The sequence below is a fragment of the Ranitomeya imitator genome, chromosome 2 (genome assembly GCF_032444005.1).
Source record: "Ranitomeya imitator isolate aRanImi1 chromosome 2, aRanImi1.pri, whole genome shotgun sequence".
Lineage (NCBI taxonomy): Eukaryota > Metazoa > Chordata > Amphibia > Anura > Dendrobatidae > Ranitomeya > Ranitomeya imitator.
Window position 1 is genome coordinate 182,998,709 of NC_091283.1, and position 27,941 is coordinate 183,026,649.

Consider the following 27,941-nt stretch of genomic DNA (forward strand, 5'->3'; position numbering starts at 1 on the left):
CAGTGCAGGAAAGCAGAGCGCCAGGGACAGACAGTGGTAGGTAAGTATGTACTGTTTGTTTTTTTTACTTTTACGATGGTAACCAGGGTAAACATCGGGTTGCTAAGCGCGGCCCTGCGCTTAGTAACCCGATGTTTACCCTGGTTACCAGGGGACTTCGGGATCGTTGGTCGCTGGAGAGCTGTCTGTGTGACAGCTCTCCAGCGACCAAACAGCGATGCTGCAGCGATCGACATCGTTGTCGTATCGCTGCAGCGTCGTTTCAGTGTGACGGTACCCTAAGTCTTAGACTCTAAGAGGTAAAGAGGCCCACTTCCGCCTATAAATCAAATTCTGTCACAGACTCACAGTGGGGTCCATATCCTGTTCTTGCTCAGGGGTCCGCTTGCGTTTGTCTCCACAAACACAAATTAATTCGATACAGTTTGCACTTTTGCTCCACACTTAGTTTATTGTGGGCTGATCGCCAATGTTTTATTGTCCCCCCCATCTTTGATTTTGAGGTTTACCATCGATCTTGTGAATACACAATAAATTTTGTGCATAGGACAACCCACTGACACATAAAACGACCCCAATATATTTATACATGTGAGACAAAAGGGGCAGATATCTCACACAAGACTGAAGGGATAAAAAAAAAATTGTAACAAAATAATTAATTAATTGGAAGGGTTGTTGCACCACTGGACTCTTCTCAAACCACTTGGGACCTGACTAGTCTACAATACTGGGTCAGTGTTGCATTTTTTATGCGATTTTCTATTGGCACAGTTAGTTCTCAGTTCTTGGCTCTGACATTCTTCTTTTCTTGGCATATATGAGGGACGATGACCGGAGACCTGAAGGCCAAGATTGGTAGACCATATAGACTCTTGGATTAAAAAGAAGTTAAGGAATGAGCATCTCACAAATGATTATGAGCTAAATTCACCAAAAACAACAATCTGTGACCCTGGGCAGTTAAGAGGTTAAGTATCTTTTCCTGCCTTAACATTCCATTGGAATTATGCTATAGTTACTTAGTATCACTTTCTGCTGAAATAATATGTGACAAATGCCTCATTTCACGTTGGACGTGTCCCAGAAGACAATGTGGTATCCGGTCTACTGGTCTTCCTCTCTGGAGCAGCCCCCCTCTAGCCAGTTCCTTCATATCAATGTCAAAGGTGACTTTACAGCTTTCTGCAAGGAGATAGCAGGCTTCCAAGAGGAAATAGACTGAGCGCTAACTTCAGATTAACCCTTCTCTCTGAGGCTCCTTTGATGGTGTCACTTTGACCGAGGCCACGCGAGTAAACCAGCAGTCATGGTGAGACAGCAAGGTGGCGCTTTTTATTTTTTAAACAAGCGTTTCCTGTTCTGGAAAGGAATGTCTCCAGCTGGAGAAAAGTGGAAAACTGGAGGGGGAAAAAAAAATATGAAAAAAAGGAGTCAAGTCAGGGGACCTCAAATGTTTCCTTGAAGTCGTTTACTGCTCAGGAAAACAGGAAGAGAGTTAAGGATATCAACAATCTAAGGACAGACAGAAGGGGATTGGGGTTGAAGAATGCACCTTCCTACAGGAAGAAGGGCAAATTCTTTCAAGTCTCTGGATGGGATTAGATGACGTGTGAGACCAGCGATTGGCAGACAGAGCGACACTGACCTGAATGTCCAAACACTCCGTGCCAAAATTCTTCTGCTTGTGTAAATGTGATCTCTATTATTTTTTTTATTTTTTAGAGGGGGAGGGGGGTAGGGCAGAGAATAAGGCAAAAAAAAAAAGTCACGGACAGATAAGAATAAGGCATATTTGTTTTTTTGTTTTTTTGTTCGGCTTTGTTGTTTATTTAAGGGCGTCAAGGGCTGCGCTGACTTGTTTGAAGACGTCGTCCACTGATCCTTCTGCGTTCATCTGTTAAGAGAAACAATAAATGAAGGGCTCTGGTGATAATGTTTCAATTATGTATTACGGTACTTCCACCTGAACTAGACTGCAGTATCACACCTAATAATCAAGTGAGGCACCACTGCTCCAAGACAGCTGACACTTTTTATTTATCTCCTGCTTGACACGTCCGTTTATTTTATATACTATACACTGGGATTGGTGACCATTTTAAAAAAATGTCTGCACGTTGTTGCAGATTTTTACCATCAATTTAAATGGTGGGCGAGGTTTTGGGGGGGGGGGGGGGGAGAGAAAAAAAAAAGAAAACGTATTAGTGGCAATTTTGCAGCAAAATCCACAATTATGGATTTTTATATTTCACAGCAAATCTGCATAAAATTTCCAACAAAATCCAGTGAGGATTTGTTTTCTAGACTTGCTTATAGATTTTCATCACATTTGCTACATAACTTACCGTACTTCACTCATGTGGACCTACCCTTACAAGGTTATCGGCAACAGTTAAAGTTATCCACAGGACAAGCGATAACTTGTGGATCTGATCAGCAATGTCCCCACTGCTCCGAAAGACCATGTCTGAATGGAAATGATCGGAGATACAGCAAGAGCAGAATGAGCGTTCATAGAGGTTCCCACATAGATTAATCTGTCTCTGGCACATAGTGTTTGAGTCTTGTCAGTTATCTATAAGTGGAGGATTACGCAACATACAGTGGGGGAAATATTTGATCCCTTGCTGATTTTGTAAGTTTGCCCACCGACAAAGACATGAACAGTCTATAATTTTAAGGGTAGGTTAATTTTAACATTGAGAGATAGAATATCAAAAATAATATCCAGAAAGTCACATTGTATAAATTATATAAATGTATTTGCATTTTGCAGTGAGAAATAAGCATTTGATTTGATCAAATACTTATTTCCCCCACTGTATACCTCCAACAGATGTTGGCAATGTTGACCACTGTATAGGTATACTGTGGGATAAGTTGCCAAAAAGCTCACATTAAACATGCTGATTCCTTCGCTCCTAAGTGTTCATGCATATAGAGAAGTAATAGTACAAACACTCAGCCAACAGCTCTTTCAGGTGTATGGAAAACATAATCACACCTCTAGGTTATGACCATAGCCTGTGACTTGCAAGGATAGCATACCTTTCTTACAATGCCTCTGCCTTCATACATGGCAATGACGGGTTCGGTGGCTTTGTAGTAAGTCTCCAGTCTCTTCTTAATGGTTTCTTCATTATCATCAGCCCTGCCACTGGTCTCACCACGTTTCATTAACCGCTTCACCATCGTGTCAGCCCCAGCATCAATGTAGAGCAACAGTGAAGGAGCAGCAATCTGCAATGAAAACGTAGGAACTACCATAATTATAATTGAGTTAAATGACAAGATATACAAGGAAGAAAGTGGGCAGTGTCAATGGAGCTGGTGGCCCCGGCATGTTAGATGTAGTAGAAGTTTCTCACGTGTGTATCTAGGGATGACCACTCAGCCACATGTCTTCACATTCTTGTTGCAGACATCCAATAGAGGATTATGAGAAGCCCAAGGAAATTGACATGATTAGTCCAGCAGGACATCACGTCACGGTGTACTAAACTCACTGATGATAAGTCCCAGACCGACCATAGGTGTCCTGAGCTGAACTCGATAGTAGAGGCTGTTGAGTTCAGGTCAGGAGACCCACAGCCTGTCCAGGCATAGTGTGAAACTTGTGTTACAGATGGGGGAAAAATATTTAGAAAAATATTTAGAATTGAGAGTCCTCAGTGGTTGATCCCTCTTAATGGCTGACTGAAAAGATGGTAACAAATTGCAAGCTTTCGAGACTACATAGGTCTCTTCATCAGGCAAAGCCTAAAAGAAATTCTGAAGAATCACATATTTATGCACAACATAGCACAGAGAGAAAAAAAACACAAAACCCCCCCACCATGGATAAGACAGGTGACGTGAGGCAGAATTACCATGAGTGATAAACAGTTATGTATCAATATTGGACCAGTCCTTAGATAAGGAATGTTTTATTGTCCTCTGATTGGGGTCTAGTTCTGTTGTGATGACCACACATGGTCTGAGCGGCAATGTTGTGCATAAATATGTGATTCTTCAGAATTTCTTTTAGTCTTTGCCTGATGAAGAGACCTGTGTAGTCTCGAAAGCTTGCAATTTGCTACCATCTTTTCAGTTCGCCATTAAAAGGTATCAACCACTGAGGACTCACAATTCTAAATATTTTTCTATCTACTGCCTAACACGGTACCAAGATATACAGTTAGGGCCAGAAATATTTGGACAGTGACACAAGTTTTGTTATTTTAGCTGTTTACAAAAACATGTTCAGAAATACAATTATATATATAATATGGGCTGAAAGTGCACACTCCCAGCTGCAATATGATAGTTTCCACATCCAAATCGGAGAAAGGGTTTAGGAATCATAGCTCTGTAATGCATAGCGTCCTCTTTTTCAAGGGACCAAAAGTAATTGGACAATGGACTCTAAGGGCTGCAATTAACTCTGAAGGCATCTCCCTCGTTAACCTGTAATCAATGAAGTAGTTAAAAGGTCAGGGGTGGATTCCAGGTGTGTGGTTTTGCATTTGGAAGCTGTTGCTGTGAGCAGACAACATGCGGTCAAAGGAACTCTCAATTGAGGTGAAGCAGAACATCCTGAGGCTGAAAAAAAAGAAAAAATCCATCAGAAAGATAGCAGACATGCTTGGAGTAGCAAAATCAACAGTTGGGTACATTCTGAGAAAAAAGGAATTGACTGGTGAGCTTGGGAACTCAAAAAGGCCTGGGCGTCCATGGATGACAACAGTGGTGGATGATCGCCGCATACTTAATTTGGTGAAGAAGAACCCGTTCACAACATCAACTGAAGTCCAGAACACTCTCAGTGAAGTAGGTGTATCTGTCTCTAAGTCAACAGTAAAGAGAAGACTCCATGACAGTAAATACAAAGGGTTCACATCTAGATGCAAACCATTCATCAATACCAAAAATAGACAGGCCAGAGTTAAATTTGCAGAAAAACACCTCAAGAAGCCAGCTCAGTTCTGGAAAAGTATTCTATGGACAGATGAGACAAAGATCAACCTGTACCAGAATGATGGGAAGAAAAAAGTTTGGAGAAGAAAGGGAACGGCACATGATCCAAGGCACACCACATCCTCTGTAAAACATGGTGGAGGCAACGTGATGGCATGGGCATGCATGGCTTTCAATAGCACTGGGTCACTTGTGTTTATTGATGACATAAGAGCAGACAAGAGTAGCCGGATGAATTCTGAAGTGTACCGGGATATACTTTCAGCCCAGATTCAGCCAAATGCTGCAAAGTTGATTGGACGGCGCTTCATAGTACAGATGGACAATGACCCCAAGCATACAGCCAAAGCTACCCAGGAGTTCATGAGTGCCAAAAAGTGGAACATTCTGCAATGGCCGAGTCAATCTCCAGATCTAAACCCAATTGAGCATGCATTTCACTTGCTCAAATCCAGACTTAAGACGGAAAGACCCACAAACAAGCAAGACCTGAAGGCTGCGGCTGTAAAGGCCTGGCAAAGCATTAAGAAGTAGGAAACCCAGCGTTTGGTGATGTCTATGGGTTCCAGACTTAAGGCAGTGATTGCCTCCAAAGGATTTGCAACAAAATATTGAAAATAAAAATATTTTGTTTGGGTTATGTTTATTTGTCCAATTACTTTTGACCTCCTAAAATGTGGAGTGTTTGTAAAGAAATGTGTACAATTCCTACATTTTCTATCAGATATTTTTGTTCAACCCTTCAAATTAAACGTTACAATCTGCACTTGAATTCTGTTGTAGAGGTTTCATTTCAAATCCAATGTGGTGGCATGCAGAGCCCAAATCGCGAAAATTGTGTCACTGTCCAAATATTTCTGGCCCTAACTGTATTTCTTTCCTGTATCAAGATGGGGGAAAGAATTTAAAAAAAGTTTGCGGCATATTGCAAATGGCTACCGGTTATAGAAGTCCTTTGGACCCACTACAGTATATCACGTCTGATGAAGTGTGGCTCCATTTAACTGTATAATATGTACTAGCAGACAGAGAATTCATAAGCTGTAGCATAATTCATTACCCAAAAATCAGCATTTATTGCATATCTATGGATTTGCAGATTTTGGGTCCAATATTCTATAGGGAAAACAGAGCCATGTACATGTGGAAACTCTTCCAGCTTCTCTTGTAATGGGCAAGTTCATCATTCTTCCATTATCCTGTACAAACCACACAAGGTAATCAAGGTTCTGGGTTTTTTTGGCCTCTGTATAATGCCACCATAAATCCCTTGGCACAACAAAGTCTTTAACACCATAATGTAAATGACACGTTATGGGGACCAGTCCCCTTCCTCTGACAAGGGGAATTACAAGATGCAGCCAAGGCATTAAAAGGGTTGACCAAGACTAAGATATTGAAGACCTAGCCGTAGGATACCCTTTCTTAGATGCTGCAGGTCAGCTCCTTTCACTCCAATAGGCGCTGAGCTGTACCGAGAACGGGCCACTACATAATGTACGGAGCGGTGGTGGCCCGGCTTCATAGATGTTAACTGTAGGCATTATGGAAGACCCCCACCAATCTGAAATGGATTACAAATGCTCAGGAAAGGTAATTAGATTGGACAAACCCCATCCCCTCTTTCCCAACAGATAATTAAAGGAGTTGTAGTGGTCCAAATTATATTAATTATTTGCATTCGGGTGGTTGATGAGGGGTCTGAAAAGTGACAACATGGACCGGCTGTCTTATGCCTGATATGAGTGGGCCGTTGCAAAAAAAAAAAAACCATATGGGAACGGGGACAAAATCCGCTGAAACGTAACCAGATAACTTCCTATATTTTATATCAGTGTTCACGGTGTTTATTGGGAGGCTGTAGTGAAGATATTAGACAATAGAAAATATCTTGAAGGATTTCCTCATCTCCCAGGTCATGCAACTTTTACTTTTGTAAGTCACTACTGTAAATATTGCTGTGAGCTGAAATCCACACAAGTCATCCCATATACAGTAATAGTCGAAAGTGTTGGCACCCTTGAAATTGTTCCAGAAATTGTTTCTCCAAGAAAATTATTACAACTACACATGTTTATTTCTTTTGTGTGTACGTAAAAAAAATCAAATTGGACATAATTTCACAAGAAACCCCCAAAATGTGCCAGACAAAATTATCGGCACCTTCAATTTAATATTTGGTAGTGTACCCTTTGGAATAAATAACTGCAATCAATCAATTCCTATAACCATCATAAAGCTCCTCAACTCTGCAAACAAAGAATAATCCAAAATTCCAGTTGTAAACTGCCCATGGTCTCATATGTGAAGGCACCTTCTTCCAACAGCAATTTTAACCCCTATCTGACCTCGGACGGGATAGTACGTCCGAGGTCAGATCCCCTGCTTTGACGCAGGGCTCCGCGGTGAGCCCGCATCAAAGCCGGGACATGTCAGCTGTTTTGAACAGCTGACATGTGCCCGTAATAGGCGCGGGCAGAATCGCGATCTGCCCGCACCTATTAACTAGTTAAATGCCACTGTCAAACGCAGACAGCGGCATTTAACTACCGCATCCGGCCGGGCGGCCGGAAATGACGTCATCGCCGACCCCCGTCACATGATCGGGGGTCGGCGATGCGTCTCCAATGTAACCATAGAGGTCCTTGAGACCTCTATGGTTACTGATCGCCGGTGGCTGTGAGCGCCACCCTGTGGTCGGCGCTCACAGCACACCTCTATTTCTGCTACATAGCAGCGATCAGCAGATCGCTGCTATGTAGCAGAGGCGATCGAGTTGTGCCTGCTTCTAGCCTCCCATCGAGGCTATTGAAGCATGGCAAAAGTTAAAAAAAAATAAAGTTGAAAAAAATGTGAAAAAAATATAAAAGTTTAAATCACCCCCCTTTCGCCCCAATCAAAATAAATCAATAAAAAAAATATAAAATCTACGCATATTTGGTATCGCCGCGCTCAGAATCGCCCGATCTATCAGCTAAAAAAAAGCATTAACCTGATCGCTAAACAGCGTAGCGGGAAAAAAATTCAAAACGCCAGAATTACGTTTTTTTGGTCGCCGCGACATTGCATTAAAATGCAATAACGGGCGATCAAAAGAACGTATCTGCACCAAAATGCTATCATTTAAAACGTCATCTCGGCCCACAAAAAATAAGCCCTCAACCGACCCCAGATCACGAAAAATGGAGACGCTACGGGTATCGGAAAATGGCGCAATTTTTTTTTTTTTTTTTAAGCAAAGTTTGGAATTTTTTTTCACCACTTAGATAAAAAATAACCTAGTCATGTTAAGTGTCTATGAACTCGTACTGACCTGGAGAATCAGAATGGCAGGTCAGTTTTAGCATTTAGTGAACCTAGCAAAAAAGCCAAACAAAAAACAAGTGTGGGATTGCACTTTTTTTGCAATTTCACCGCACTTGGAATTTTTTTCCCGTTTTCTAGTACACGACATGCTAAAACCAATGATGTCGTTCAAAAGTACAACTCGTCCTGCAAAAAATAAGCCCTCACATGGCCAAATTGACGGAAAAATAAAAAAGTTATGGCTCTGGGAAGGAGGGGAGTGAAAAACGAACACGGAAAAACGAAAAATCCCAAGGTCATGAAGGGGTTAAGATCTCTCCACAGGTGTTCAATGGGATTTATATCCGAACTCATTGCTGGACAATTCAGAACTCTCCGGCGCTTTGTTTCCATCCTTTTCTGGGGGCTCCTTGAAGTATGTTTGGGGTCATTGTCCTGCTAGAAAACCCATGACCTAGGACGCAAACCCAGCTTTCTGACACTGGTCACTGCATTGCGATTCAAAATCCTTTGGTAATCAGATTTCATGATGCCTTGCACACAGTCAAGGCACCTAGTGCCAAAGGCAGCAAAACAACCCACAACATCTTTGAACCTCCACCATATTTGACTGTAGGCATTGTGTTTTTTGCCTTGTAGACCTCATTCAGATTTCAGTGAACAGTAGAATTACCATATATACTCGAGTATAAGCCGAGATTTTCAGCCCAAAATTTTTGGGCTGAAAGTGCCCCTCTCGGCTTATACTCGAGTTACAGTGGGCGGAAGGGTCGGCGGGTGAGGGGGGAGAGGGCGCTGAGGCATACTTACCTGCTTCCGGGGCTCCTGGCGCTGTCCCTGCAGTCCCACGGTCTCCGGGTGCCGCAGCTCTTCCCCTGTACAGCGGTCACGTGGGACCGCTTATTAAAGTAATGAATATGGACTCTACTCCCATAGGGGTGGAGCCGCATATTCATTTCTCTAACGAGCGGTAACGGTGACCACTGATAGAGGAAGAGGCTGCGGCACCAAAGACCAGCTGTCCGGGGGAAGGAGCGGGACGCCGGGAGCAGGTAAGTATTACATATTTACCTGTCCGCGTTCCACACGCCGGGCGCCGCTCAGAGGGCGCGATGACGCATATAGTGTGCGCGCCGCCCTCTGCCTGATCAGTCAGTGCGGAGAGACGCCGGGACGGGACGCTGAGGAGCTGCAAGCAAGAGAGGTGAGTATGGCATTTTTTTTTTTTATTACTGCAGCAGCAGCAGCAATGGCACAGCTTTATAAGGAGCATATATGGGGCAATAATGAACGGTGCAGAGCACTATATGGCACAGCTATGGGGCAATAATGAACGGTGCAGAGCACTATATGGCACAGCTATGGCACAATAATGAACGGTGCAGAACACTATATGGCACAGCTATGGGGCAATAATGAATGGTGCAGAGCACTATATGGCACAGCTATGGGGCAATAATGAACGGTGCAGAGCACTATATGGCACAGCTTTCTATGGTACATCTATGGGGCAATAATGAACGGTGCAGAGCATATATGGCACAGCTATGGGGCAATAATGAACGGTGCAGAGCACTATATGGCACAGCTTTATAAGGAGCATATATGGGGCAATAATGAACGGTGCAGAGCACTATATGGCACAGCTATGGGGCAATAATGAATGGTGCAGAGCACTATATGGCACAGCTATGGGGCAATAATGAACGGTGCAGAGCATATATGGCACAGCTATGGGGCAATAATGAACGGTGCAGAGCACTATATGGCACAGCTATGGGGCAATAATGAACGGTGCAGAGCACTATATGGCACAGCTATGGGGCAATAATGAACGGTGCAGAGCATATATGGCACAGCTATGGGGCAATAATGAACGGTGCAGAGCACTATATGGCACAGCTTTCTATGGTAAATCTATGGGGCAATAATGAACGGTGCAGAGCACTATATGGCACAGCTATGGGGCAATAATGAACGGTGCAGAGCACTATATGGCACAGCTATGGGGCAATAATGAACGGTGCAGAGCACTATATGGCACAGCTATGGGGCCATAATGAACGGTATGGAGCATCTATTTTTATTTTTGAAATTCACCGGTAGCTGCTGCATTTCCCACCCTAGGTTTATACTCGAGTCAATAAGTTTTCCCAGTTTTTTGTGGCAAAATTAGGGGGGGGGTCGGCTTATACTCGAGTATATACAGTAAGTGCTTTACCAAAAAGCTCTATCTTGGTCTCATCTGTCCACAAGATGATTTCTCTGAAGGATTTTGGCTTACTCGCATACATTTTTAGAAACTTCAGTCTAGCTTTTTTATGTCTCTGTGTCAGCAGTGGGGTACTCCTAGGTCTCCTGCCATAGCTTTTCATTTAATTTAAAGGATAACAGATAGTTCACGCTGACACTGATGCACCCTGAGCCTGCAGGACAATTTGAATTTCTTTGGAACTTGATTTGGGCTGCTTATCCACCATCCGGACTATCCTGAATTGTAACCTTTCATCAATTTTTCTCTGCCATCCAGGGATATTAGCTACAGTGCCAAGAGTTGTAAACTTCGAAATTGTGTTGGTCAATCTGGACAAAGGAACATTAAGATATCTGGAGATGGACTCGTAACCTTGTTATATTGTCTAACAATTTTGGTTCTCAAGTCCTCAGACTGTTGTATTCTCCTCTTGCTGTTTGCCATGCTTAGTGTAGCACACACAGACCCACAATGTGTATCTGCTTTCAGGTGTGATTTTCATATTGCCCACACCTGTTACTTGCCACAGGTGAGTTTGAACGAGCATCACATGCTTGAAACAAAGTTGATTACCCACAATTTTGGAAAGGTGTCAATTTTGACCGAACCATTTTTGGGATTGTATGTGAAATGATGTCTAATTTACCTTTTTTTAAATCATTTTTTGGGGGTTGTTCCAACACACACACACAAAGAAAATAAACATACAAAACGTGTAATTGCGATAATTTTCTTGAAGAAATACTTTTTCTGAAACAATTTCAAGGGTGCCAACTAGTGATGAGCGATTATACTCGTTACTTGAGATTTCCTGAGCATGCTCGGGTGGGCTCCGAGTATTCGGGCGCGCGCGGAGATTTAGCTTTTGTCGCCGCAGCTGCATGATTTGTGGCTGCTAGACAGCCTGAATACATGCATGGATTTCCTGTTTGTTAGGGTATTCCTACATGTATTCAGGCTTTCTAGCAGGCGCAAATCATGCAGCTAAAAAAAAAAAAAAAAAGAAAGGCGAGCATTTTATTCATTTATTTTTTTGGCATCAAACACGATAGAAGATCATTCCTCCCCCCCAAATAAAAATGATTTAAGAAAAAAAGAAAACCTGTGAAAGCAACCATGCAGCAACTTCATCACCAATTCTCATTGCCAGGAAGTATAGGTGGTGTAACGATTGTGTACTTGTCAACCGTCCAGAAGTTGTTGGGACTGTCCTGGCAAGTTTGCAGTCTCAGGCTGAAAGGGGCAAGATTGATACAAACCCTGCCCACAGAAGGCATGACTGGTGAGGTCCCATACGGTGCTAGGAGCAGGACTAAAGCATCCTTACATTGCCAACACCAATGTTGGTAACTATGCCATTGCGGGTGCAGAGGTTGCAGTTGCGCTTTGGCTGTGGTGCCTAAAACAGCTGAAATTATTGTTTTGCTCAGGCTGTAGTCATACCTGTAGTAGTACCTATAGTACTGGCAGAATGCTGGCTAAGAGGAACCCTCCACCCCTCAAAACTAGTGGATGGCCAGTAACAAAGCATGAGAATTGGGATAATTGTTGGACATATTAGATGGATATGAGCACCAAAACCAGCTGTACCTTCTTACGTGGGATCAGGGCAGCAGGGTTGTGCTTTTACTCTGGCAATGACTTGACCTAGCTCTGCTTATTTCAAGACTGGATGCATCTAAACATGTAGGAATTGGCCTGTTACAAGAAAGTATGGCGAAAGACAGAACGTTCCTTACCTTCTTCTCAAACTCTTCTCCCTGCTTAACCTCACGGGGGTATCCGTCTATGAGGTATCCTTTGGTGGTGTCAGCCTTGGCGACCATAGCATCTCTCAACATGTCCAGAACAGTGTCCTGGGGAAAGAAGAGACACTTGAGAACATGAAGATTTATTTGCTATTATTGCACAATTTTCTTAGAATAATGAGTAAATGACACATACCACGATAATAACAACAAAAGCCATGTAAACAGGATATTAACCCCCCCATGGAAAAATCTTACACCGCTCTGACCTGTTGCAGGTGACACATTGCATTGTTTAGAAAACGACTTCAATTTCCTCCATTTCCTTAGACTAATTAAAGTTTTTGACCTTCATTAAAGTAAATCCTTTATCGGTGCATTCATGGTCACAACAGCGGGGGGGCGACCAAATGTCGGCTGCCATACGTGACCCCGGCATACTTCACCCAGTCAGATGTGACCCCGCCATTTGTGACCCCAGCCATATGTGACCCCGCCAAATGTCACCCAGCCATATGTGACCCCTGCCATACGTCATCCAGCCATGAGACCCCCGCCATACGTCACCCAGCCATATGTGACCCCCGCCATACGTCACCCAGCCATATGTGACCCCCGCCATACGTCACCCAGCCATATGTGACCCCCGCCATTTGTGACCCCCGCCATACGTGAACCCCGCCATACCTCACCCAGCCATATAAGACCCCTGCCATCCGTCACCCAGCCATATGTGACCCCCGCCATACGTCACCCAGCCATATGTGACCCCGCCATACGTGACCCTGTTCTGTTGCTCAGAGTAGGACTTAGTGATTCAGTATATAACAGGCAAGATCTCAATTAGACGAGGAGGGTGTCGTCAATAAGATCTAAAACTATGGATGAGTTTATTAAAACAGTTATCCACAGGACAAGTGAGAAATGTATAATCAAGGAGCTCTGGCCAGGGACTGATGAGAATTCAACCTCTGCGACACTGTAAAAACTAAATTTAGAGGCATTTTTCCCCCTGTCACTATTTTACCACACTTGGAATTTTTTTTTTCGTCTTTCTTTTTCAATACATCATGAAAAAATGAATGTTGTCATTGACACAATATTTCCCACAATAAAACAAGCTCTCATAGCTACAATCAGGGGGGGAATGGAAGGAGGTTATGACTCTTGGAAAACAAACGGAAACAAGTTAAAGAATATAAAAATCACTCAATCAAGACAGGGTTAAACAACGTACAAGAGATAAAGCTACACATTTTTGTTCATGACATATTTCCTTTAAAATCTATGTAAATACTTTTATACCCAACAATGACAAATATTCTCGGAGTGATACCTTTATTGGCTAACCAGAAAAAAAAACGTACATATGTTTGCAAGGTTTGCTCTGAAAGCTTACAAACACATTTTTTTCTGGTTAGCCAATAAAGGTATCACTCTGAGAATACTTTTGTCATCGTTGGACATAAAAGTATTTACATAAATTTTTCTGGCTAACGCAATATAATTTGTTATTGGAAAACAAACTTTTTACTTTCACTAAAAAGAAACAAAAAAACAGAAAAGTGTGTGGAAATAGGTAGAAGGTAGTGAAGGGACCACTGGTCCTAAAGATTTGTTACAATTTACACCAGAAGTTTCAATAAATTTTAGTGCAAATATGCTCCTTCATATAGACTCAGATATATCCTCCTTCAGATATACACTTCTTTATAGATTTATCTATATATCTATATATATATATTTGGTACATTTTACAGAAAAGTACTTTGCTCTAATACTGGAGAAGTCAAAGTCAATGTCCCTTAGAGTCCAGACAGAATAATGTGAAGGCAGCACCACCTAGTGGAAAATAGGAAGAACACACCGACAACTAGATCAGAGCTTTCAACACTCGTCCATGTTTTACAAGTTCAGTCACTTGCAATGTTCCTTGTCGAATTCCTATGCAAAATCTAAAGTACTTTGATATTGAACTTACCAAAGGCACTAGCTCTCCTCTCTCCATGATGGCAGACAGGGTCTTCCCCCTCTCTGATCCGGAGGAAACTTCTGCCCTTAGTAGGTCTCCAGTGGACAGATGAGTGTAGCCATATTTTTGCACGATTCTCTCACACTGGGTCCCCTTGCCAGAGCCTGGACCTCCTGAAATCAACAACAATATAAACTTGTCACAATACTGAGTGAATGATGAAGTGACCGAACTCCACCACCGATCATAAAGTGCTGCCATAGGCTAGTAACGGATACGGAGCAGAGTCAGGAGGGGAGCCGGCAGCAACATACAGCCTACTCCAAGGACTAGGATGCCAGGGAACTCTGATACTGGCTGTGTAATCCCTAGATGTCATGGTCAATAGCGACCGCAGCATGTAAGACGTTAGACTACATTCACACAGATGTGTATGTGAATGGTTTGTGAAGAGCAGAACAAAAATGATTACCTCAATGAACAAAAATAAAAAAAAAGAATTTGTGATAAATATTGACCTGTCCATTCAAGGACATTTTAGCTATAGTATGAAATCCTGTTTTTCTTGTCTGTGGAATTGCCTTTGTACTGTTTGTTGTGAAACTGCCGCCCACGAAACGGTTTTCTTTTCTTTTCTTTCTTTCCTGTTTTGTGTCTTTGTTTAAACATGCAAAACTTGTATAACCACTAAACCTACTGAAACAGCTATATAAAGAAGGGATAGCACATTGAAGGGAGGCGTGCTTCAGAGACTTCCCAGTGATACACTATACAAGACGTGTCTTGTGTATTATTTCTGGTGATTCACCACTTCCAAAGGCTGCTCCGACTGAGTGTGATCCCGACATTTCCTGGCGCCTGAACAGGGACCCGAGGTCTGTGTATTCCTTCAAGAACACCGGCAGAATACGAACGAAAAGAGAATCTGGGATAATGGACAGCAGATGAACAAAAACCTGGCCAGATAAGAGACACTGTTAGATCTCTTATATCTGCCCTGCACTGTCCGTAAGATTTTCTGTGTCGTGTTCTTTAGCGGGTAGTTCTAGTAGAGGAGGATACCTATAGCTCGGGTTCTTGAACTATTTAGGAATTGATCACCTCACGGAGTACGGCATTGAATGAGAGTGAATGTGAATAGAAGGTGTGTGGAAGTTGGGAATAGCCCTATAAGCCGCCCAGGGGGTTGAAACAGAAGAAGTGACTGTCCCACTGGGCAACGTGGTTGCGTCCTTTCGGGGAGACCTCCGCGCCTATGTTCAATCTCTGATCCTGTCTTTGACAAAAACCTGGTGACGGATAAGTGTATGATAGTATGAGCCCAGGACAGATAAATTAGCCTGGGACGAGAATACGTTGTATGTGATAGTATAAGCCCAGGACAGATAAATTAGCCTGGGACAAGATACGTTGTATGTTCTTTTTCTTTTTCTGTCTGGTTGCATTTGTGTTGTTTGCTATAGGTGTAGGAATCAGGATTTTCTTACATCAACACAGTTTAAACATCCTAGCTCCTTAGGAAGAAGGTAACGAGGTATTCTCATACCCAAACGCCACCTAGGGCAAGAAAGCTCAGGATAAGAAAATGGGGAATAAGCAAACAAAGTCGGAACCAGAAGAATTAGATATCTATACTATCATAAAGGAGAGAAGTGGTGAAGATGCCACTAAGGGGCTGAAAAAGATTTTTAGTAAGTTTGGAGTTACTAGGGCAGAAGCATTTAGTGGAAAACTATGGGAAGGAATTCAGGAAAGGAAAAAAGGCATAATCAGAGACAAGAAATGGATAGATCAGATCCAAGCATTGATTGATGTCTCTAGGGTAGCAGAAAATGAGGGATGGACATATAATCAACAGAGTAAAAAGTGGTGTATTAGACCCACAGGCTGTGGAGAAAAACAAAATGTGGAATCTAAAAATACCCCACCCCCATACCTTAACCCACATGCCCCATCTTTTCTCCAAACACCACCTCAAAGTTTAGCCGGACCAGGAGGATGGGTATGTCCGCACTGTGGACAACAAAATCCAGACTGGAGAAATGATTGCCTAGCCTGTGGTACACCTAGACATGGCGCTGTACTTGCCCCTGTTAGGGTAGTACCAAGACCCTTTAGGGAACCTGGTGCTGACGGAGTAATGGGAACTAGATATCACCAAACTCGACAATATTTCCCTTGGTCCCCCGCTGAAGGCATGTCTCTCTTGCACAACGCACCAGATCCCACCCAGTGTCCAGTTAGATTTGCACAATATATACAGCAAATTATGCAGACTCACGCTGGAGTTTGGGCAGATGGAGAAGAATTATGTAGAATGAAAATGACTCCTGGACTCTTCCAGGAGCTATTAGCAAATCTACAGGTACATAGGCCCCAAGCAGGAGATGGTGCCTTACAAACGATAGAATCAGGTACACAATTTGTAGATCACTTAATGGTTTTCATGAGGGAGAGACAGAGGCAGAGAGGAACAACGGGAGTGGTGGCTCAGAAATCTGGACAATCAGTAGACGAATATTATCTAAGTGTAGAAAATAATTTCAGAGATGAAGGCATGGATCTAACCGCTCCAGGAATGATGAGGTTAGTTACAAAAACCTTTATAGATGGATTGTCTCCAAAAGTGAAGGAAAAGCTTAAGGCCGCAACCCCTGATTGGAGAACCTTGGAAGACCCACACCTGGCTAGACAGAAAGCTGTAGGGATAGAAATGGACTTAAGAGAAAATTCTAAGCCAGTAAGAATTGCACAGGCTAATACTGGCTCTGCTAATCAAAAGTTTACTTGTCATTACTGTAAGAAGCCAGGACATTTCCAAAGGGAATGTAGGAAGAGAAAAGCAGATATAGATTCAGGAACCTTTGTACCCAAAAATAGGATAAATAACCCAGTGCCTGATCAAACAGACAGCTCAGAATGACTGAAAGTTATGCAGGTCTCTCTTCCTTCTAGAAGACCAATAATACAAGTTGAAGTTGAGGGTAAAAATGTACCTTTTCTGATAGATACGGGAGCAACATCCTCCATTTTAAATCAGGACTTTTTACCATATCCTGACAATATATCCTCAAAGGTTACATATGCAGAAGGGTATGATGGTAAAATTCAGGCGTTGCCCTTTACAAAACCTTTAAATGTGAGCTTTGGCCCTAAAACTTTTGTATCCAAATTTTTATTTGCTAAAGGTGCACCTACCTGCTTGTTGGGTACTGATGTCTTAAGTAAAATGCATGCAAACATCCATTTTAGAGAAGATGGCACAGTTATGCTGACCATCCCTGAAGATGCAGAAACTCTGGAACCATATGTTAGAATACAGGCAATGGAGGATTTTCCCGAAATTTACACTCAACAAGCAAAAATTGACTTGTCTCGGGTTCCTGACAGCCTATGGGCAAAAGGAGACACTGATGTAGGATTTTTATCAGTAGCTCCTATACTGTTAGAAACTGCCCCAGGGACCATATTACCTCAGCTTAGGCAATACCCCATCAGCGCCCAGCAAGAACAGGCGATTTCTCAACAAATTCAGGATTATGTGTTACAAGGTGTTTTGGTAGAAATCAGGTCACCCGCCAATACACCCTTATATCCTGTTAAAAAGAAAGTGTCCTCCAAAGAAACTATGGTGAAATATCGCATGGTGCACGACTTACGGGAAATCAATAAGGTTTTGGCACCGGTCACCCCTGTGGTACAGAATCCTCATACCTTACTGTCTCAAATTCCCAGCACTGCTGCATATTTTACGGTAATTGACTTATCAAACGCATTTTTTTCTGTGCCACTACATAAGAACTGTTGGCATTTGTTTGCCTTTACATTCAAGGGTAAACAATTAGCATGGACAAGATTGCCACAAGGTATGGTACACTCACCAACTTTGTACTCTGAAGCAATGCAGACCGTGCTAAAAAATTTCATCCCAGAACCAGGAGTAGTCATTCTACAGTATGTAGATGACTTACTTATTTGTTGCCCTGATGAGCAGACGGCAGTTACCTCAACTGTTAATTTCTTAATTTTCCTAGCGCAAGAAGGCTGTAAAGTAAATAGACAGAAACTCCAGGCTTGTCAACAAACAGTCGTGTTTTTAGGTCACTGCATATCACAGGGCATCAGACACCTCACACCTCAACTTACGGAAGCCATACGTAACATGCTTGAACCCAGGAATCACAAACAGCTGCGTGTTTTCCTAGGTATTGTTTCACACTGTAGACAGTGGATCATACATGCAAGTCAACTCATGCAGCCTTTATATGACTGTATTGCCAACACACCATATTCACTCAGTGAAGAGGCTAAACAGTCATTGGTATCAGCTCCGGCTTTGGGACTCCCAGACTACACTAAACCTTTTCAATTGATAGCATGTGAGGATATCTCAGCTGCCACAGGGGTGCTCACACAAAAACATGGAAACAAACAGAGACCTGTGGCATACATATCAGCTCATCTGGACCCTGTAGCTAGAGCCGCACCTTCTTGTGTAAGAGTAGTAGCCGCAATTTCACTGTTATTAGATAAAGCTTCTGAGATTGTTCTTGATCACCCACTTCTAGTTCAGACCACTCATGATGTACATGGCATTCTTAACCAGGTCCAACCTAAACATATTTCAATGGCCAGACACCTCCGTCTCCAATGTTCCCTACTACTGCCGCCCAACATTTCCTTTGCCAGGATTCAGACTCTTAATCTCGCGTCTTTGCTCCCTTTAGAGTCTGAGGGGGGTACCATACCTGAGGAAACTGCAACTGCACTCTCCAACTCCTTTGACCCATCAAAGTCAATGCATGATTGTGTACAATTAATGGGCTCACAAATAATGAATAACGAAAGGGAAATAACCGCTTACAAAGAGAAAAAAAAAACCCCTAAAAAAGATACTTTATTAAATAACACAAAATAGAACAAAACCCCAAAAAGACAAGAAAGCCCTAAATACTCGGGCAATCCACCAAGGGAGAAAAAATTCTACCCACCTAGATAGTCTATTGGTAGGCTGGAAGACTATATAAAATAGGACCAATGTATAAACTGATAATATACTGGTGGTACAAACGTGTGTTAACCTACATCAAATACCAAGGGTGCAAGGATATATGTGAAATTATCCCTACAGTAGATGAAAAAAAATATCACTGAGACTGTACACCTACCTAGATGCGGAGGCTAAATAAGATTAAAATAGATAAATCTCCGGGTCCGGATGGCATACACCCACGAGTACTAAGAGAACTAAGTAATGTAATAGATAAACCATTATTTCTTATTTTTAGTGACTCTATAGCGACAGGGTCTGTTCCGCAGGACTGGCGCATAGCAAATGTGGTGCCAATATTCAAAAAGGGCTCTAAAAGTGAACCTGGAAATTATAGGCCAGTAAGTCTAACCTCTATTGTTGGTAAAATATTTGAAGGGTTTCTGAGGGATGTTATTCTGGATTATCTCAATGAGAATAACTGTTTAACTCCATATCAGCATGGGTTTATGAGAAATCGCTCCTGTCAAACCAATCTAATCAGTTTTTATGAAGAGGTAAGCTATAGACTGGACCACGGTGAGTCATTGGACGTGGTATATCTCGATTTTTCCAAAGCGTTTGATACCGTGCCGCACAAGAGGTTGGTACACAAAATGAGAATGCTTGGTCTGGGGGAAAATGTGTGTAAATGGGTTAGTAACTGGCTTAGTGATAGAAAGCAGAGGGTGGTTATAAATGGTATAGTCTCTAACTGGGTCGCTGTGACCAGTGGGGTACCGCAGGGGTCAGTATTGGGACCTGTTCTCTTCAACATATTCATTAATGATCTGGTAGAAGGTTTACACAGTAAAATATCGATATTTGCAGATGATACAAAACTATGTAAAGCAGTTAATACAAGAGAAGATAGTATTCTGCTACAGATGGATCTGGATAAGTTGGAAACTTGGGCTGAAAGGTGGCAGATGAGGTTTAACAATGATAAATGTAAGGTTATACACATGGGAAGAGGGAATCAATATCACCATTACACACTGAACGGGAAACCACTGGGTAAATCTGACAGGGAGAAGGACTTGGGGATCCTAGTTAATGATAAACTTACCTGGAGCAGCCAGTGCCAGGCAGCAGCTGCCAAGGCAAACAGGATCATGGGGTGCATTAAAAGAGGTCTGGATACACATGATGAGAGCATTATACTGCCTCTGTACAAATCCCTAGTTAGACCGCACATGGAGTACTGTGTCCAGTTTTGGGCACCGGTGCTCAGGAAGGATATAATGGAACTAGAGAGAGTACAAAGGAGGGCAACAAAATTAATAAAGGGGATGGGAGAACTACAATACCCAGATAGATTAGCGAAATTAGGATTATTTAGTCTAGAAAAAAGACGACTGAGGGGCGATCTAATAACCATGTATAAGTATATAAGGGGACAATACAAATATCTCGCTGAGGATCTGTTTATACCAAGGAAGGTGACGGGCACAAGGGGGCATTCTTTGCGTCTGGAGGAGAGAAGGTTTTTCCACCAACATAGAAGAGGATTCTTTACTGTTAGGGCAGTGAGAATCTGGAATTGCTTGCCTGAGGAGGTGGTGATGGCGAACTCAGTCGAGGGGTTCAAGAGAGGCCTGGATGTCTTCCTGGAGCAGAGCAATATTGTATCATACAATTATTAGGTTCTGTAGAAGGACGTAGATCTGGGTATTTATTATGATGGAATATAGGCTGAACTGGATGGACAAATGTCTTTTTTCGGCCTTACTAACTATGTTACTATGTTACTATGTTAGGTTGGCACCCTAGAAGATGAAACGAGAATGGCGCCCCCGCTCGTGCGATGGCTGACCCTAATCTCCTACTATCTCCCTATAAGGAGTAGAGCAGGAAAGAGAGGCCAGATGGCTGATAATGTTCAATGAAGTTTATGTGTTATGTGATTTACTAACACAGTCGGTCCTCCCCTCCAATGTGATGTTAGAAAAAAGGGATAGTACTTATAGATAAACCACGCACATATCACAAATCAAATCTTGGCATACCTAGTAATATGCCCTTATACACAGTACCAAGTGCAACAGAGATCCTATCCTCACCAGTCCCACCACAAATACATAAAAAGCCAAATACAAAACAGGTAAATATGCCGCGCCTAATATCCAAGAGTGTCACCACATATAACCACTCCACATAGCAGTACAAAGAATGTACAATATGCACAAAACGATACTTATCTGCTATGTTCGTATCAAATCAGTAGTGGACAGACCAATCCGGTGACACTTAGGCGGCTACAGGCACATAAACGACTCTCAACGCGTTTCCCCCAACACGGGTTCATCAGGAGAGGTAAGAAGATAACATGGCAGTAGATAACATGGCAGTATGGAATTGTCCAGAAAATAGGGCTGCAAACGCTTACCCGCGGGTTCCACTGAAATAGTCGCGCCAATCACGCTAGCTTCCTGTTTAGAGAACATCCGTCAATACATCCGGTTTACAAGTAACAGGCCAGTGCGGTCAGATAACCAGAATAGAGCGACGCCATTGTACTGGAGCCGACAGACCACTCAGCCGAACGTATCAAATGCTAGAGGCTGCCAGGCCTGAAAACTAGGTGCAGCGCATGCGCAGGCGACAAAAGGCTTTAAACTAGCAGCCGCTACCGCGCACGCGCAAACAAGGCAAAGCGCCCTCCGCACAGTGTAGCAAGATATCAGCGCTACAAAAGAAAAGACCCCTGCGCCTGCGCTGACAACCTGAGGACCACAAATAAAGAATATATATACGGTATGTAAACGAGGAAAACACGAAATACATAAAACATAAATAATAATTAAACAGGAAGAAAAGATATAACACTGATGAAACTATGAAAGTAGCAGCTCGATGTGTACACCACAATGTATATATAACACTGACAATTGCCAGCATACGAACCTCATAATGGTGGACCCTATACATAAGCGTGCATAAATCTATAGTAAATAACACCAAATGATAAAGAAAAGAATAAAAATAGAAAACCGGACAAAATACACCGGTAAAACTAGCTAGTGATAATGGACCACTGATTCAAAGAAAGCAGCAATAATTTTGCTGCTCATTAAGACCGTCCGGAACAAGAGTACGTAGTCTAAATATCCATTGACATTCTTTTTGAAGGAGTAGTTTGTCAACATCCCCAACACGTGGGTTACGTCGCACCACCTCAAGTACACAGAAGGAGATAGCTCTATTATCATTAAGATGAGCTATCCTAACATGCTTGGCCACAGGTGTATCCCGTTTATGTTTTATATCGCCCAGATGTTCACCAATACGTCGCCGCAATTCCCTCTTGGTTTTACCAATGTAATTAAGTGGACACAAACAGGTGGCCATATATATAACCCCTTCAGTTTGACAATTCGCAAAATCCCTCATGCAATAGATCCTAGCCGAGGTGGTACCCTTAAAGACTTTCTCTTTCCTTACCCATGTACAGAACTTACAATCTCCACATCTAAATGTACCACAGGGTTTCCGATCCAACCAGGTACCAGGTGGCTTAGGTTTATCATATAGACTATGAACCAAACGGTCCTTGATAGATCTACCTTTCCTGTATGTGATCATAGGCATAGGTGGGATAAAGTCTTTTAAGTCAGGGTCAGCTCTGAGGATCCCCCAATGTCTATTCAAGATGGTACGTACCCTACTTGATTGATCATCAAACATCCCAATAATCCTAGGGACATCAGGCTCACTCGATTTGGGCAATGGATATAACAAATCATGGCGAGCACATCCTTCCGCATGTCTCCAAGCTCCATCAAGGACCGCTCCTGGGTAACCCCTTTGTCCAAATCTTATCTTAAGATCATGGGCCTGCGCAGTAAACTCGTGATTATCGGAGCAATTCCTCCTGATGCGCATAAATTGCCCAAATCGAGTGAGCCTGATGTCCCTAGGATTATTGGGATGTTTGATGATCAATCAAGTAGGGTACGTACCATCTTGAATAGACATTGGGGGATCCTCAGAGCTGACCCTGACTTAAAAGACTTTATCCCACCTATGCCTATGATCACATACAGGAAAGGTAGATCTATCAAGGACCGTTTGGTTCATAGTCTATATGATAAACCTAACCCACCTGGTACCTGGTTGGATCGGAAACCCTGTGGTACACTTAGATGTGGAGATTGTAAGTTCTGTACATGGGTAAGGAAAGAGAAAGTCTTTAAGGGTACCACCTCGGCTAGGATCTATTGCATGAGGGATTCTGCGAATTGTCAAACTGAAGGGGTTATATATATGGCCACCTGTTTGTGTCCACTTAAAGGGAACCTGTCACCCCGTTTTTTGAGATTGAGCTATAAATACTGTTAAATAGGGCCTGCGCTGTGTGTTCCTATAGTGTATGTAGTGTACCCCGATTCCCCATGTATGCTGAGAAATAACTTACCAAAGTCGCCGTTTTCGCCTGTCAATCAGGCTGGTCAGGTCGGGAGGGCGTGGTGACATCGCTGGTTCTTCCTCAGCTTTACGTTGGTGGCGTAGTGGCGTAGTGGTGAAGACACAGCGCGCGATCTGCGCTGTCATCCCTTTCGTCGGTGGGGGCGGCCATCTTCCTGGGGCCGCGCGTGCGCAGATCGAGTGCTCTGCTGCACGGGGCTTCAGGAAAATGGCCGCGGGATGCCGCGCGTGCGCATTAGAGATCGCGGCGGCCATTTTCCCAAAGCCGAGTTTGCATCTCGGCTTTGGGAAAATGGCCGCCGCGATCTCTAATGCGCACGCGCGGCATCCCGCGGCCATTTTCCTGAAGCCCGTGCAGCAGAGCACTCGATCTGCGCACGCGCGGCCCCAGGAAGATGGCCGCCCCCACCGACGAAAGGGATGACAGCGCAGATCGCGCGCTGTGTCTTCACCACTACGCCACCAACGTAAAGCTGAGGAAGAACCAGCGATGTCACCACGCCCTCCCGACCTGACCAGCCTGATTGACAGGCGAAAACGGCGACTTTGGTAAGTTATTTCTCAGCATACATGGGGAATCGGGGTACACTACATACACTATAGGAACACACAGCGCAGGCCCTATTTAACAGTATTTATAGCTCAATCTCAAAAAACGGGGTGACAGGTTCCCTTTAATTACATTGGTAAAACCAAGAGGGAATTGCGGAGACGTATTGGTGAACATCTGGGCGATATAAAACATAAACGGGATACACCTGTGGCCAAGCATGTTAGGATAGCTCATCTTAATGATAATAGAGCTATCTCCTTCTGTGTACTTGAGGTGGTGCGACGTAACCCACGTGGTGGGGATGTTGACAAACTACTCCTTCAAAAAGAATGTCAATGGATATTTAGACTACGTACTCTTGTTCCGGACGGTCTTAATGAGCAGCAAAATTATTGCGGCTTTCTTTGAATCAGTGGTCCATTATCACTAGCTAGTTTTACCGGTGTATTTTGTCCGGTTTTCTATTTTTATTCTTTTCTTTATCATTTGGTGTTATTTACTATAGATTTATGCACGCTTATGTATAGGGTCCACCATTATGAGGTTCGTATGCTGGCAATTGTCAGTGTTATATATACATTGTGGTGTACACATCGAGCTGCTACTTTCATAGTTTCATCAGTGTTATATCTTTTCTTCCTGTTTAATTATTATTTATGTTTTATGTATTTCGTGTTTTCCTCGTTTACATACCGTATATATATTCTTTATTTGTGGTCCTCAGGTTGTCAGCGCAGGGGTCTTTTCTTTTGTAGCGCTGATATCTTGCTACACTGTGCGGAGGGCGCTTTGCCTTGTTTGCGCGTGCGCGGTAGCGGCTGCTAGTTTAAAGCCTTTTGTCGCCTGCGCATGCGCTGCACCTAGTTTTCAGGCCTGGCAGCCTCTAGCGTTTGATACGTTCGGCTGAGTGGTCTGTCGGCTCCAGTACAATGGCGTCGCTCTATTCTGGTTATCTGACCGCACTGGCCTGTTACTTGTAAACCGGATGTATTGACGGATGTTCTCTAAACAGGAAGCTAGCGTGATTGGCGCGACTATTTCAGTGGAACCCGCGGGTAAGCGTTTGCAGCCCTATTTTCTGGACAATTCCATACTGCCATGTTATCTACTGCTATGTTATTTTCTTACCTCTCCTGATGAACCCGTGTTGGGGGAAACGCGTTGAGAGTCGTTTATGTGCCTGTAGCCGCCTAAGTGTCACCGGATTGGTCTGTCCACTACTGATTTGATACGAACATAGCAGATAAGTATCGTTTTGTGCATATTGTACATTCTTTGTACTGCTATGTGGAGTGGTTATATGTGGTGACACTCTTGGATATTAGGCGCGGCATATTTACCTGTTTTGTATTTGGCTTTTTATGTATTTGTGGTGGGACTGGTGAGGATAGGATCTCTGTTGCACTTGGTACTGTGTATAAGGGCATATTACTAGGTATGCCAAGATTTGATTTGTGATATGTGCGTGGTTTATCTATAAGTACTATCCCTTTTTTCTAACATCACATTGGAGGGGAGGACCGACTGTGTTAGTAAATCACATAACACATAAACTTCATTGAACATTATCAGCCATCTGGCCTCTCTTTCCTGCTCTACTCCTTATAGGGAGATAGTAGGAGATTAGGGTCAGCCATCGCACGAGCGGGGGCGCCATTCTCGTTTCATCTTCTAGGGTGCCAACCTCCGCATCTAGGTAGGTGTACAGTCTCAGTGATATTTTTTTTCATCTACTGTAGGGATAATTTCACATATATCCTTGCACCCTTGGTATTTGATGTAGGTTAACACACGTTTGTACCACCAGTATATTATCAGTTTATACATTGGTCCTATTTTATATAGTCTTCCAGCCTACCAATAGACTATCTAGGTGGGTAGAATTTTTTCTCCCTTGGTGGATTGCCCGAGTATTTAGGGCTTTCTTGTCTTTTTGGGGTTTTGTTCTATTTTGTGTTATTTAATAAAGTATCTTTTTTAGGGGTTTTTTTTTCTCTTTGTAAGCTGTACAATTAATGGAACAAGAGACTCAGGGCTTATGTAATGTACGTGACAAGCCACTCTGTAATGCTACATTTGAACTTTTCATAGATGGCAGTAGATATGCAGATATGAATGGACAATTTCATACAGGTTATGCGGTAGTAACTCAGCATGAAGTGCTGAAAGCAGAACCTCTCCCTGCTAATCAGTCTGCACAAGAAGCAGAACTTACGACATTAGTTGAAGCTCTAAAAATAGCCAAAGATCAGACAGCAAACATATACACTGATTCTAGATATGCACATGGCATTATTTTCGATTTTGGCGTAATATGGAGAGCCAGAGGTTATATGACTGCTTCAGGCCAACCTGTTAAACATGCCTCCCTCATTAGACAGATTCTGGAGGCAGCACAAGAAACTAAAGAAATAGCGGTGATAAAGGTAGCTGCACATGTGAGACTCGACACCGAGGAAGCCAGGGGTAACGATAAAGCCGATAAGGCAGCAAAACAGGCAGCACGTAAACCCTTACATCATGCCCACACACTAGATAGCTCTGAAGATGATGAGGAAAGATTGAAGGAAGCTCAGAAACAGGTAGACGACGAAGAACGAGGGCAGTGGCAGAAAAAAGGGGCAGAAGATCAGCAAGGATTATGGAAAAAAGGAACTTTGTTGTGTTTACCCAGAGCCTGGTACCCCGCAGTGGCAAGTGACCTCCACCTACCCACGCATGTGTCGGCAAATGGTATGACGCTCAAGGTAAAAGAAAGGTGGTTGGCTCCAGGATTTGGTAATTTTGCTCGGAACATGTGTGCTGCATGCGCTATATGCCTGGCACACAATCCAGGTCAGGCCATTAAAACCCCAACCAAACATCATGTAAGACCACTGTATCCCTTTCAAAGACTCCAGATCGACTACATCCAACTTCCTAGGTACAATGGATACGAATATGTGCTTGTGTGTGTGGACATGTTCTCAGGGTGGCCAGAGGCTTATCCAGTTCGTAAAGCCTCAGCAAAAACTACTGCCATTAAAATAGCACATGAACTGATACCCCGTTACGGCATGCCTGAGGTGATCGAGTCAGATAGGGGTACCCATTTTACTGGGGAAATATTCCAGAATGTTATGAAAATGTTGGGAGTAGAAAACCAGTTTCACACTCCATATCATCCACAGAGTTCAGGTAAAGTGGAAAGATTAAATGGGACAATAAAATTAAAAATCCAGAAGGCCATGGCAGAAACAGGAAAGCCTTGGACCGAGTGTCTACCACTTGCCCTGTATTCCATCCGAAACACCCCAAGGGGGAAGGCTAAGCTGTCACCACATGAGATTCTTTTTGGTAGAGCAGCAAATTTGGGTTGTTATTTTCCACAACAACTGATGTTGAATACTGAGACTTTAACTGCTTATGTACAAGAATTACAAAAACGTTTAACTAAAGTGCATTCGCAAGTTTTTGCTTCCCTTCCAGATCCAGAAAATCTCGAAGGAGGCCACAAGTTGGAACCTGGTGATCAAGTCTACGTGAAAAGACACACCAGAAAGACTCTGGAACCGAGATTTGACGGACCTTTCCAAGTCCTGTTAACAACTCCAACAGCAGTCAAGCTTGAAGGAAAGGCATCATGGATACATGCAAGCCATTGCAAAAAAGCAGTATAAGACTCATGATATTGATGTTAATAATGTTAACCT

The 27,941-nt window shown here is 43.0% G+C and overlaps 1 protein-coding gene across 7 annotated transcripts in view; it reads right to left on the minus strand.

Moving 5' to 3' along the window:
• Positions 1 to 1,313: 1,313 nt before the first annotated feature.
• AK1 (adenylate kinase 1) overlaps positions 1,314 to 27,941 on the minus strand; it is a 112,670-nt gene continuing 86,042 nt past the window's right edge. For all 7 annotated transcript variants that reach the window (XM_069748218.1, XM_069748222.1, XM_069748221.1 and 4 more), the window contains 4 exons: positions 14,249 to 14,412; positions 12,259 to 12,375; positions 3,052 to 3,243; positions 1,314 to 1,897 (listed from right to left, as the gene is read on the minus strand). In XM_069748218.1, the coding sequence (XP_069604319.1) occupies positions 1,829 to 1,897; positions 3,052 to 3,243; positions 12,259 to 12,375; positions 14,249 to 14,412 (542 nt within the window). In that variant the 3' untranslated portion in view covers positions 1,314 to 1,828. The remainder of the gene's footprint in view (positions 1,898 to 3,051; positions 3,244 to 12,258; positions 12,376 to 14,248; positions 14,413 to 27,941) is intronic.